At 35.4% G+C, this 14,581-nt stretch overlaps 1 protein-coding gene across 1 annotated transcript in view; it reads right to left on the reverse strand.

Annotated features, from left to right (window-relative positions):
• The window catches only part of CACNA2D3 (calcium voltage-gated channel auxiliary subunit alpha2delta 3), a 1,718,630-nt gene that overhangs the window by 547,112 nt on the left and 1,156,937 nt on the right, over window positions 1-14,581 (reverse strand). The window contains 1 exon segment of the mRNA XM_053720740.1: window positions 9,480-9,563. Within this exon segment, the coding sequence (XP_053576715.1) occupies window positions 9,480-9,563 (84 nt within the window).

Below are 14,581 nucleotides of genomic sequence, written 5' to 3' on the forward strand. Positions count from 1 at the left end.
AATACTATAAGGCAATACCCACTAGAGACAGCCTAGTAGGGTCAGTGCTGGATGCCAAAATAATATGAACACCAAAAACTTAAAAAGAAGAAATAAGCATCCCCTAAGCTCACTTAAGAAACACTATTTAGTGCTTTTATTGATGTATATTTATTTTTGCTTTTGTCTTCTCACTGCTAATTAGTAGGTGATAGCACTGGGTATTTCTTAAAGGGACAGTCAACACCAAAAATTGTTATTGTTTAAAACAGATAGATAACAGCTTTACTACCCATTCCCCAGCTTTGCACAACCAACATTGTTATATTAATATACTTTAAAACATTTAAACCTCTAAATTTCTGCCTGTTTAGGCTGGATGAGTTTCATGAAAAAAGTAGTTACAAAACATCTGGGGTGCTTAGGGGGATGCTTCTTTTTTTTTTTTTTTTTTTCTGTTTTTGGTGTTAACATTGTGCAAATAACCTGTTGTGCTCCATCAAACTAGGTGTGTATGTCTATTTAGGGAATTTTAATGGGGCAAGATGAGTATAGTGGGCATGTGAGTTTATTGTGTTATAAATCTGGCCAGTTTGGTGATATTGTTTTCTAATGTCATCCAATATGGGGGGGGGGGGGCAGTTTCAGTGGGTTTTGCCCAGGCACAAATAACAATTTCCCATTTTAAAACTTTTTTGGGATACTGGATAATAAGTCAAAAAAGTGTTCTCCACCAGTTTATCAAGTCCTTTTAGCTGTTGAATTTGTTAAGTGAAAAAATAGCTTGGTAATCTTATCATTAATCGTATCATTAAAGGGAACAATTGTTTAAAAAGATAGATAATCCCTTTATTACCCATTCCACAGTCTTGCATAACCAACACTGTTATATTAAAGGGACAGTCTACATCAGAATTTGTATTGTTTTAAAAGATAGATAATCCCTTTATTACCTATTCCCTAGTTTTGCATAACCAACACAGTTATATAAATACACTTTTTACCTCTGTGATTATTTTGTATCTAAGCCTCTGCAAACTGCCACCATATTTCAGTTCTTTTGACAGACATGCATTTTTAGCCAATCAATGCTGGCTCATAGGAACTCAACGTGCTTGAGGCACAGTGTTATCTATTTAACACACATGAAATAACACCCTCTAGTGGTGAAAAACTGTCAAAATGTCCTGAGAGAAGAGGCGGCCTTCAAGGGCTTAGAAATCAGCATATGAACCTCCTAGGTTTAGCTTTTAACTAAGAATATCAAGAGAACAAAGCAACATTGGTGATAAAAGTAAATTGGAATATTGTTTAAAATGAAATGCCCTATCTGAATAATGAAAGTTTATTTTGGACTAGACTGTCCCTTTAATATTCTTTTTACCTCTATGATTACCTTGCATCAAAGCCTCTGCAGACTGCCCCTTTATCTCAGTGCTGTTTACAATCTTGCATTTTAGCCAATCAGTGCTGATTCCTGTATAACCATTAGCATTCTCTGTGGGAGTGAGCACAATGTTATCTACAGTATATGGCACACATGAACTAGTACTGTCTGTCTGTTGTGCAAGATTTAAAATGGTAATAAAAAGCACTGAGGTGAGGGGTGACCTGCAGGGGCTTAGAAAAATGCAAACAGGTAATAAAATATAATAATATAACAGGTTATACAAAGCTGGGCAATGGGTAGTAAAGTCATTTTTTATCATTTTAAACAATAAAAAAACAAAAAAACAAGTACACTGTTCTTTTAAATATCAAGAATTTAAATTGTGATCAGAAAACCGGTACTGGCACTTGATATAGGGTATTTTTTTTACTAATGATGATAAAACAAACAATGAAAATGGTTCATTGCGATTGCATCAATGTTGAAAACTTCTCATCTGCAGCCGTTAATTATCAAATGATAGAACAAGATAACCTCCATATTTATGAAGGACCACCAATTCAAAACTGCCACGCTCTAAAAAAATTAGAGAACTTAATTTATGGATTTGAATGTCCCTTTAACTCTGTATAATAATTTGCATCTTGGAGCATTTAAAAAAATGTATTTACTTTAGATGCTTTTGAACAACTCACTGGTATTTTTGGAAATATTTTCCTACTTTAATGTTTATGGTTTGGGATTTGAAAAATCTGGTCTTAGTTAACAGTATATATATATTTTAACATATATAATATAATTGTTTCACTTATCATTTTTCCTGAAAGCCTGCAGTCATGTAGGGTAATCTCGTTCCCCAGTTCTTAAGGAGCCGCAAATGATTTCAGTGCCGCCATAAACTCGCTGCCTGACAAAAAGAATATTGCCTTAGGGTATAGAGTTTCCTTCTTGGTAGGATAAGATACTGAGCCTTTGTAGTCTCATTTCTCATGTCATCTGCCACATAACTTTGGGTTCTTACACATCTGCTTTATTTATTTTTTATCTATACACTAATGGGCAAAGGAAATAATGACTGACATTCTAAATCCCTAAAAACCATTAATTCTTCCTTATCCATTCAAACAGAAACAACAAAATGACTGTTGGTCGTATCTCGCGCACACAGTTCTTTATAATAAGTTTGTTCCTACTTAAAGAGTTGAGCACTGGAAAATAGTTGTTTGAAGAGTAAAATTATTTTTTTCCGAGGCAGAGAAAAAAAAAATACTTTACAAAATCAAACTTAAAGGACCACTCAATTGCATAATTATCAAGTATACAATAAAAAGATAAGCCAATAGAACTTACTCTGAATTTCAAATAATCATTAGATTATTTTCTGACAAATTAATTTTTTCTCCCATTTTCTAGCCCCCCTGTATCATGTGACAGACATCAACCAATCACAGACTAGTATTTGTATACCCTGTGAACTTGTGATCATGCTCAGTAGAATCTTGTTCACCAGAAAGTGTGAATATAAAAAGACTGTGCAAAATTTGATAATAGAAGTAAATTGTAAAGTGTCTTAAAACTGCTGCTCTGTTTGAATTATAAGATTTTATTCTGACTTAAGTGTCCCTGCATGGTCTCCTCCTGTACCTGCACCTCTCTTTAAAGTTGCTTTCTTATTTTAACTCATTGCGGAATACAGTTGGTAAACCTCTGCCTTTTTTAACTGGGTGCCGCCATCTTGTAGCACGCGTATTGTTGCGTCCTGTGGCAGAAGCAGTGCACTTTCACAGATCTGGCTTTTTGACAGCTGTACCTTGCATTTCACTTTAACTTACATAATAGAGACGGAAATAGTTATGTTTTTTTGCCCAGTACCTTTGAAAATGTCCACCTCACTGTGCTGCATGCTACAGTAATCAGTGCACAGGATAATCATATAGCTGTCTCTAATTGGCTACAGCAGAAGAAATATAATAATCGGGCTTTGCAATGAGTATGTTGCTGGACTGCTCTGACACAGCAAAACAATGCTAATTTCAGAAGCAAACTTACAGTTTTAGGGTTAGATTTATTAAAGGGACGGTAAATTTACACAAAGTGCAGAATTATATAATATTATCTTAGCGGTAATTTCATAAATAAAAGCATTGGCAGTTTTTTTTTTTTAGTGTAAAGTTGGACTCCGCTCCAGGCTCTACTGAGCGGGTCTTGGATTTCTAAAGTGCTTTGCGAGCTTGCTGGCTAGTCATAGCACGCCCAATCGTGCTATTGGACTAAATGTAGCTCGCTCCCGCTCTGGTCTACATAAGCTGTCAGCATTTTCATTTCACAAGCAAGCCTCCCCCTGCTCACTGGCAGCCAATCAGCCACTAGCAGGGCTGTCAATCATCATGATCATATCTTATCGGGATGATTTCAGTCCGCCACCTAAAAGGTAGCATAGAAGTTAAAGAGCAACGGTCTTATGACCGCTGCTTCTTAACTTTCGGTTCAGGTGGACCTGAAACGATGGGGCTCTTAAGTATCATCCCCTGCTTAATAAATGGAGCCCTTAGTGTCTATACACTATTTATTTTGTATGCAGATATTTGCAATGTAATCTGATATATAATGTGCATTATATATATATATATATATATATATATACATACAGGGGTATAAAAATATCACTATGGTTTACTAGGCATCAGTTAAAAGCTACTAGTCCAGAGGGAAGAAGTTACTAGTCCACACAATGTTTAAAGATAGGAAAAAGTCTAATTTCCAAGTCGTCCGCTGCAATTTTCAAGTCGTCCAGGACAACTAGAAATTTCAAGTCCTGTGTGTATATATATATACAGGGAGTGCAGAATTATTAGGCAAATGAGTATTTTGACCACATCATCCTCTTTATGCATGTTGTCTTACTCCAAGCTGTATAGGCTCGAAAGCCTACTACCAATTAAGCATATTAGGTGATGTGCATCTCTGTAATGAGAAGGGGTGTGGTCGAATGACATCAACACCCTATATCAGGTGTGCATAATTATTAGGCAACTTCTTTTCCTTTGGCAAAATGGGTCAAAAGAAGGACTTGACAGGCTCAGAAAAGTCAAAAATAGTGAGATATCTTGCAGAGGGATGCAGCACTCTTAAAATTGCAAAGCTTCTGAAGCGTGATCATCGAACAATCAAGCGTTTCATTCAAAATAGTCAACAGGGTCGCAAGAAGCATGTGGAAAAACCAAGGCGCAAAATAACTGCCCATGAACTGAGAAAAGTCAAGCGTGCAGCTGCCAAGATGCCACTTGCCACCAGTTTGGCCATATTTCAGAGCTGCAACATCACTGGAGTGCCCAAAAGCACAAGGTGTGCAATACTCAGAGACATGGCCAAGGTAAGAAAGGCTGAAAGACGACCACCACTGAACAAGACACACAAGCTGAAACGTCAAGACTGGGCCAAGAAATATCTCAAGACTGATTTTTCTAAGGTTTTATGGACTGATGAAATGAGAGTGAGTCTTGATGGGCCAGATGGATGGGCCCGTGGCTGGATTGGTAAAGGGCAGAGAGCTCCAGTCCGACTCAGACGCCAGCAAGGTGGAGGTGGAGTACTGGTTTGGGCTGGTATCATCAAAGATGAGCTTGTGGGGCCTTTTCGGGTTGAGGATGGAGTCAAGCTCAACTCCCAGTCCTACTGCCAGTTTCTGGAAGACACCTTCTTCAAGCAGTGGTACAGGAAGAAGTCTGCATCCTTCAAGAAAAACATGATTTTCATGCAGGACAATGCTCCATCACACGCGTCCAAGTACTCCACAGCGTGGCTGGCAAGAAAGGGTATAAAAGAAGAAAATCTAATGACATGGCCTCTTTGTTCACCTGATCTGAACCCCATTGAGAACTTGTGGTCCATCATCAAATGTGAGATTTACAAGGAGGGAAAACAGTACACCTCTCTGAACAGTGTCTGGGAGGCTGTGGTTGCTGCTGCACGCAATGTTGATGGTGAACAGATCAAAACACTGACAGAATCCATGGATGGCAGGCTTTTGAGTGTCCTTGCAAAGAAAGGTGGCTATATTGGTCACTGATTTGTTTTTGTTTTGTTTTTGAATGTCAGAAATGTATATTTGTGAATGTTGAGATGTTATATTGGTTTCACTGGTAAAAATAAATAATTGAAATGGGTATATATTTGTTTTTTGTTAAGTTGCCTAATAATTATGCACAGTAATAGTCACCTGCACACACAGATATCCCCCTAAAATAGCTATAACTAAAAACAAACTAAAACTACTTCCAAAACTATTCAGCTTTGATATTAATGAGTTTTTTGGGTTCATTGAGAACATGGTTGTTGTTCAATAATAAAATTAATCCTCAAAAATACAACTTGCCTAATAATTCTGCACTCCCTGTATATCCATTCCATATCCCTTTAATTAAGAAAATACAATTGTAACAATAAAACGTCACTGGTAAACGTAATAGTTTTCAGTTCATATATTATTCTGCCACCGTCTTTCCTCAGACTAGTGTAGGAATTAGCTTGCTTCACATATTACATTGAGACTTTTTCCTTGTTTTATTCTCGGGAGTCCCTATGATGTGCAGTAGCTGTGTGACCTTTCTCTGCTATGCAATATGTGGAAGGCTGATCATTTTTTTTAGTGTCGGGAAATAAAAGAAAAACACAGACAATTACAAACCCGTAATGTCTAGCCTCTTCTGATAGAGACATTTTGGGCACAAAAGATCATCAAACGAGTGTAAATCACAGTGATAAATTATAAAGTGCCATATACAGTATGTATATATGGTACTATATAATGTATGTGTGTATATATATATATATATATATATATATATATATATATAAGTGCAGCCACTAATCAGCAGCACCTGAGCCTACCTAGGTATGCTTCACAACAAAGGATACAAAGAGAACAAAGCAAATTATATAAGAAAAGTAAATTGTAAAGTTATTTAAAATTCTATGCTATACCTGACTCATGAAATGAATTTTTGGGGTTTTATGTCCTTTCATTTTGTACTTATACACCGCAATATTTTACTAGTTTAAACTACTTTAACTACTGGACTAGTGTGTATATTCAACAGATTAGACGGTGAGGAAAATTGGAAAAAATAAATATTTTTTGTTTAAATCACAGTGTGCTAGTTTTTCTCATAAGGAACTATTTAGGTTACAGAAATATTTGTTACAAAATAAATAGTCATTTTTATCACACTTTAAAACAAAAAAATGGAAAGAAAGGCTGGTTATTAGCATTTCTTTCAAACTATAAGCTAAGCCGGGGGGGGGGGGCACAAATACAGTATATTCTAACTACCGATGTGATGAAATTGAACAAAGTAGTATATAAAAGCACAGAAAACAAATACCTTCCTGTTTTTATGTTGGATATAATCCAAAGGGAAAAATAATTGTGCTTACAATGCTCTATTGAAGCACTGTACATGGTATTATGTCTCTTATGAGCCTATAAAAAATAGACCCTAAAGTCTAAAATTTGGTGTCACAAAAGCCTTTCAAACACATTTCTGCAAGTTGTTGGATTAATATATACCCTGAGCATTTCTTCCATTCAAAAATTACATTAATGGCCATTTATTAGCAAATCTTTTGTGGTCTATTGTAAGGCTTACACATTGCCCCACACCTATAATTTTTGGGTTTCATAATATTTTATGTGCAAGACCTTAATTAGGGACGCCAGCAAGATTGTTAAAACAGCATGGGAAGCTTTTTGAAATCTTCAATTAAAGACATATTGTAGAAAATCTCTGTGTTACGAACTTTAATAAATAAATAACAGAGACTGCACACTGTTTTAGGCATTGAAGAATTAAACAGAAGCTGTTTGTTTACTAGACTGTGTTCCATCTATATAGGATATGTATGTGTGTGTGTATATATATATATATATATATATATATATATAAAAATATATATATATACAGTGTTTTCTCCAGGACTATTTTAGCGGGTGCACCACCCTTCCTGATTTTACTGACAACCCGGCTAAAATTTTGGGACAATGTTATACATTTCCAAGCGCACTAGATGGCAGCACAGTTTCCTGTAAATGTACTGCTTAATGCATGTGCACGTTACCTAGCTAGGTAATTCTTAAACAAAGAATAACATAAGAACAAAGTAAATTTGATAATAGAAGTAAATTGGAAACCTTTTACAACTGTATTCTATATCTGAATAATGGTAGAATTTTTGGGGGTTTCATGTCCCTTTAAACTTTACTTTGGGCACAATTTTTAAAAAACAGGTGCAGACTGTACTGTACCCTGCAAGTGGCGAGTTTCCTACCATAAAAAGTAATTAATCTTTCTGAAATGGAACCTGTGCTGACAGCAAATACAAATGAAATTGTGATGTCTTCAGTGTACGTTTATCTGAATTTGTTTCAGGTTAATATGTCCTCACCAACAGTACTAAATTGGGAGCTTCTAAGTATGTTTTAAAAGGTTTTATACTGGATTTTTAGATCAGTATCTGAGCATATTCTTCTTTATAGCAGTGTCTATTAAATGCAGCTATATGAAAATTGGTGTATACTGTCTCTTTAAGCATGGGCAGGGGGAACGTCATCATTAGGGGCTGAGCAAATATAAACTAAAATCATTGGGAGGAGGGGTTGTGTGGAGCAAATATGATAAAATTGTTTGGGATGTGATGATCAGGAGAGAGCAAATATCCCGGTGCCTATGGCAGCAAAAAAACTGAAGACAACACTACTTGAGGCAATTCGTCTTTTATATCAAAACAACCTTGAAGGATAAAAGTCTATATTTATTTTGTGAAAGCTGCAAGAACCCTTTAAAGGGATATGAAACACATTTTTTTTCTCTCTTATAAATTAAAAGGCAAGTCATTTTAAACAACTTTACAATTTACTTCTATTGTCAATTTGATTTTTTTTCTTGGTATCTTTTGTTGAAAAACATTCATAGGTAGGCTCAGGAGCAGAAATGCATTACTGGAAGCTAGCTGCTGATTAGTGGCTGCACTTATATGCCTCTTGTCATTGGCTTACCTGATCAGCTAGCTACCAGTAGTGCATTGCTGCTCCTTCAACAAGGGTTACCAAGAGAATGAAACACATTTGATGATAGAAGTAAATTGGAAAGTTGTTAAAAATTATATACCCTGTATCATGAAAAAAAAAGTTTTTTGTGTCCCTTTAAAATATCTAAAAAAGCCACCCCAATTGGCTACAACTGCAAAAACTGTAGATCTTTGAAATTATATTATTAAATTCAAACAAAAAGTCTGCATTACTAAATCCTGTCTACTGACAGCATCAGCTGTGAAGTGTGCTGAATATATATATATATATATATATATATATATATATATATTAGCTGATATTCACAGTGAATAGGCAGCTGATACCATAAGTGTCAATAGCATGCTGAGGTTCCAAAAGCCAAGAATACTATTGTAGCACACTTTGGAATATAAAGCGTTAAATAAGAAAAATAAAAATGTTAGCTTTTTTTTAATCAACCCCAGGTGCTGTTCTTAGCTAGCTTGATTGACAGAAAACTAAGTACATGGTGAATTTGCACCAATGAGTGCCTGTCAGGGCTCACACTAGTATTATCTCTACAATTTAGTTATGATGTGATATTAAAAAGTAAAATGACATTAGGTATAAAATTGTGGAGTAAAATATACAAAATACATTTACATGAATTATAAAGGTAGTTGTTTGCTGTAAACGACCACGATAATGTGCGCTGGTATTACAAGTTAATCCCAATGTGAACGCTAGCTGGAGTTCGCATTGCTAGGAAGCATTGTGCTCACGAGACGGCATCAGAACCTTGTGCAGCGCAGGGAGTAAGTAGTGCTCCACTTGTAATATATCCCATTCCCTTTGTCTTTGTGTTTAACCCTTTACGCATAAAGCACATGAAGCAAATAAAAAAGAAATTAAGAAATATCTAGGAAAAATCATTTTTTTTTATTATGACCCTTAAAAAGTCACTGTAGTGAAAAAATGTTTTATTATTCATACAAGAAAGCAGAATTAAAAAAAGAAAAACCTTTTTATGCCAAAGAGCAAAATGTTTAATAAATCCCTTACCACGTCATCTCGGTCTTCCCATTCAACCTCTGATAGGTCAACACTGCTGTAGTTCGGTTTTCTTCGTTTCTTCCCTTCTTCATACTAATATGCAAAAAAAATGTACAATAATTAACACATAATGAAAGAAACTTGGTTACTAAATTAGAAAATGAAGACAATAAAACCAATACAATTTCCTTTTAATGGTAGTTCTGATTGTAGTTGTGTAAATACACATTATTTGAAAAAAACTTTCATGTGTTGGTATTTGCTATATGATAGACAAATTAAACTAATATTTCATTAGGTATTAAAGGGATGAAAACCCAATGTTATATTTCATGATTCAGATAAAACATGCAATTTTAAGCAACTTTTTATAATTTACTCCTATTATCAATTTTTCTTCGTTCTCTTAGCATCTTTATTTGAAAAAGCAGAAATGTAAGCTTAAGAGTCTGCCTATTTTGGTTCAGCACCTGCTGATTGGTGGGTACATTTAGCTACCAATAAGAAAGAACTACCCAGGTGCTGAACCAAAAATGGGCCGGCTCGTAAACTTAAATTCCTGCTTTTTCAAATAAAGATACCAAGAGAACGAATTAAAATTGGTCATAGGAGTAACATAGTAACATAGTAACATAGTAGATAAGGTTGAAAAAAGACTGAAGTCCATCGAGTTCAACCTATACAAATCTAAAATACTTACAAAAAGCTCCAGTTAAGCTTAAATAACCCCATTAAAAGTTGACCCATTTAATACTAGCAATCATATCCATGAATTTTGTTTATATACAGAAATTTATCCAGACTATTTTTAAATGTATCAATGGTATTGGCATTCACTACCTCCTTTGGTAATGAGTTCCACAATTTTATTGCACTTACAGTGAAAAAACGTTTCCGTTGCAGGAGATTAAATCTCCTTTCCTCCAACCTTAAATTATGACCTCTTGTCAGGAACAATTTTCTTGGAATAAACAGAGCTTCTGCCATCTCTGTATATGGGCCTTGAATATATTTATATAAAGTAATCATGTCACCTCTCAAGCGCCTTTTTTCTAAAAAGAACAGACCCAGTTTGGCTAGCCTCTCCTCATAGGTTAATTTATCCAATCCCCTTATTAGCTTTGTGGCCCTTCTCTGAACTCTTTCTAGTTCTGCAATATCTTTTTTAGCAATCGGTCCCCAGAACTGCACCCCAAACTCAAGGTGAGGTCTTACCAGGGCTTTATATAATGACAGAATTATGCTTTCCTCCCTTGAATCAATGCCTCTTTTAATACATGCTAGTATCTTATTAGCCTTTGAAGCTGCTGTCCTGCATTGTGCACTCATCTTTAGCTTGTTATCTATTACTACTCCCAAATCCCTTTCCTCCTGTGTTTGGCTAAGTCTTGTCCCATTTAAAAAATATGTAGCCTGCTTATTTTTACTTCCAAAATGTAGAACCTTGCATTTTTCCGTATTAAATCTCATTTTCCATTCACTTGCCCATAGTTCTAATTTTAGCAAATCCCTTTGTAAAGAGAGTTCGTCCTGCTCTGACCTAATGACCTTACTTAACTTAGTATCATCTGCAAAAATAGAGATGTCGCTATTTAATCCTTGCTCCAAGTCATCTATAAAAATATTAAAAAGAACAGGACCCAGTACTGATCCCTGGTGGACGCCACTGATTACCTTTGTCCAATCTGAGTATGATCCATTTACTACTACTCGTTGCTCCCTATCTTTTATCCAGTTATTTATCCATGAGCTAACATTTTCAGCTATTCCCAGTCCCTTAATTTTGTGCATTAATCTCTCATGTGGCACTGTATCAAATGCCTTTGCAAAATCTAAGTATATCACATCAACTGATTCCCCTTTATCTATATTTTTACTTACTTCCTCGTAGAATCTAATTAGATTAGTTTGACATGATCTATTTCTCCTAAAGCCATGCTGATTAGAACTCATAATCTTGTTTACACTAATATGCTCATCAATATAATCCCTTATAATCACTTCAAATATCTTCCCCACTATTGATGTCAGACTAACTGGTCTATAGCTTCCTGGATCATCCCTGCTTCCCTTTTTGAAGAGTGGCACCACATCAGCTTTACGCCAATCCTGGGGTACCATGCCTGAGGATAATGAGTCTTGAAAAATTAAGAGTAAAGGTTTGTCTATAACAGTGCTAAATTCCCTTAACACCCTTGGGTGTATTCCATCTGGGCCTGGAGTTTTATTTACCTTAATATTTTCCATTTTTTTCCTGATATCCTCTAAACAAAATGCAGTTAGTGGTATGGAATGGCATGTTCTATTCTGTTCCAAAGTATCATTCAATGGTTCCTCTCTTGTGTATACTGAAGAAAAAAACTGGTTTAGTACCTCAGCCTTCTCCCTGTCATTAATTATCATGCTACCCTCCACGCATTTTAATGTACCTATATTATCCTTCTTAGATTTTTTGCTATTTATGTACTTAAAGAACCTTTTAGGGTTAGACTTAGAATCCTTGGCAATTAATTTTTCATTTTCAATTTTGGCTAATTTGATTGCTTTTTTGCATGCTTTGTTACATTCCTTATAAATATTGTATGCTGAGTCTGTACTATTTTTTTTTAATAATTTAAATGCCCTACGTTTTTTCCTAATTTCTCTTAACACATTTTTATTTAGCCATAACGGCTTTGTTTTTTTATTTTTATTTTTATAACCATATGGTATGTGTTGATATGTATATTTATTTAACAAATTTTTAAATAATATCCATTTATCCTCTGTATTTTTATTAGAAAATTCATTGTCCCAATTTATATTATTTAATGATTTCCTTAAATCGTTGAATTTTGCTTTCTTGAAATTAAGTAAATTAGAAAATTGCTTAAAATAGCATGCTCTATCTGAATCATGAAAGAACAAAATTGTGTTTGTTCAGTATCCCTTTTAAATTAACACCAGAAAGCAAAAATCCTGTACCAAAAAGAATATACCAATACCCCAACACTTACGGTAACATTTGTCTAAGAAATAGTTCCAGAAAGAATAGTTCTGAAATGTTAATTATAATGTTCATTCATAGATACAGGAAGATGAGTTTAATGTATTTTTAAAAGTTTTCCTGTGCATGTAAGAAGCGTAATTATTTTAGGCGTACGCTGAATGCCTAGGGCTTATCCAGGCAAGCCAACTTGTTTGTCACGGAGGTCGCTGAAAGACTTGTGAGCACAAGCGAGTTAATAGATTCAGGCTTCTTGTTAGTGGCCATTTCATACTCTGAGGAGTGGCTGATAACTAGTTACTTTTCTTAAATAAATGAAAGGATCTGAGGAACTCCGGATTGCTGTCACTTCTCCATATTTATAAAGAATTAAAATAGCTTTACAGTAATAAAAAGATATCTAACTTCTAGGTGATTCTATTGAACTTATATACTAAAGTATAATATAGCTCTCTCTGTCTTAGTGACTCAACTCCTTAGGATAACAATGGAAACTACATTTATGTTTCAAACTAAAGAAAATCTTGCAATTTGTAGAGGGTTTAGTTTTCTCTGTTACTCTGTGGAGGCTGCTTACTGAAGTACATGAGATCAACTGAAGCAACAAATCTGCCCAAACAACAACCTGTGGGCCACATCTGGGCCTTGGCACCACCGATCAGAAATGGGACATCAGCAATTTGTTATCAGAAAATCATTCCCATACTTCTTATTAAAGGAACATAATAGTAAAACAAACAAAAACAAAATGACATGCTCTAATTCAGTGATTCTCAACTCCAGTTCCCAGGACTCTTACCCAGCCCATATATTCATTATATCTTAAATAGAGCACAGGTGAAATAATCATCTGAAGGGTGAGCGCAGGTTAGTAACCATGGTTACTGATCAGCTGATTATTTCACCTGTGCTCTAGTTAAGATATAATGAATATGTGGCCTGAGTAAGGGTCCTAGGGACTGGAGTTGGGAAACACTGCTCTAATTCATTAGATTCAGCTTTGTGACTATAGCTGCTGATTCACAATTAATTTGGGACCAGGGGCTCTATGTACTAAGCAGCGACAGCTACTCCGGAGCCCTAGCAGGGCAGGTTGACATATGCGAGCCTGCTACCCGTAATGTAAGAAGCAATAGTCATTAGACCGCTGCTTCTTACACTCTACACCACCTCTGACGTGGCAAGGACAAATCACAGAGAGCTTACTCACTCTCAGTCCCGTCTCTCACACGATTGGTCTCACACTTGAGCGTGCAATGATACATACAGGCAGCGGATCCTGTTTGTCCTCTGCCCGTATGTGGCGAACATGAGTGGGCAATGAGTTGAGAAACCTGTCCGCTCACATTTTAGTACATGGGGGCTCTGCGGGTCCCAGGTGGTACTTCTAGTGTGTGTTTAACCCCTTTGCGAGGGCTAAACACAGAGTAGTGCAGGGTCACATTAAAAGTCATAATTAAACTAAACGTTCATTTTTTACAGTTTACTTATGCTATCAAATCTTCTGGGTACTGTTTGTTGAAAAGCCTACCTACCACTCTAAAGCACCTGTTTTGTAACAATGTATAACATTGTTGGATACCAACAAAGCAGAATCAGAAATATGTCTGATATACTTGTTGCCTACTTAGAAAATGACTTTAGTTTCAAATTGCTAATGGTAAAAAGGATTTGATACTATTAATATTTATGTCACCTACTAAAAATAAAAGACCCTCATTAAATTGCTATACACATCACTAGATGATTGAGTGGCAAGTTGCCTAATAGACTCTTGGTACTAGAAGTGTTAATATCCAGATTGTGCTAAGGTTATAAACCATATTTATAAACAGCTGTGCACTTCCTTATAAACAGACCTATTAAAGGGACATTAAACACTAAATACATGCTAGATAGAATGATGCATACAAAGAAAAGATTAGTCCATGACTAACATGTAGATGTGTTTTTTAAAGTTTCATTAGTTGTTTAAAAAGTGACAAAATAAGTGTAAAGTTTTAGTGTCTATAAAACACTGGGAGCTGCCATGTTGTAACTTGTGTTACCTTCTCTGCTGTGCTGTGGCCAATTAGGGACAGTTATAAATAGGTCACTAGAGTGTGCAGCCAGTGGTTGTGCTGGA

This window comes from Bombina bombina, chromosome 7 (genome assembly GCF_027579735.1).
Source record: "Bombina bombina isolate aBomBom1 chromosome 7, aBomBom1.pri, whole genome shotgun sequence".
Taxonomy (NCBI): Eukaryota; Metazoa; Chordata; class Amphibia; order Anura; family Bombinatoridae; genus Bombina; species Bombina bombina.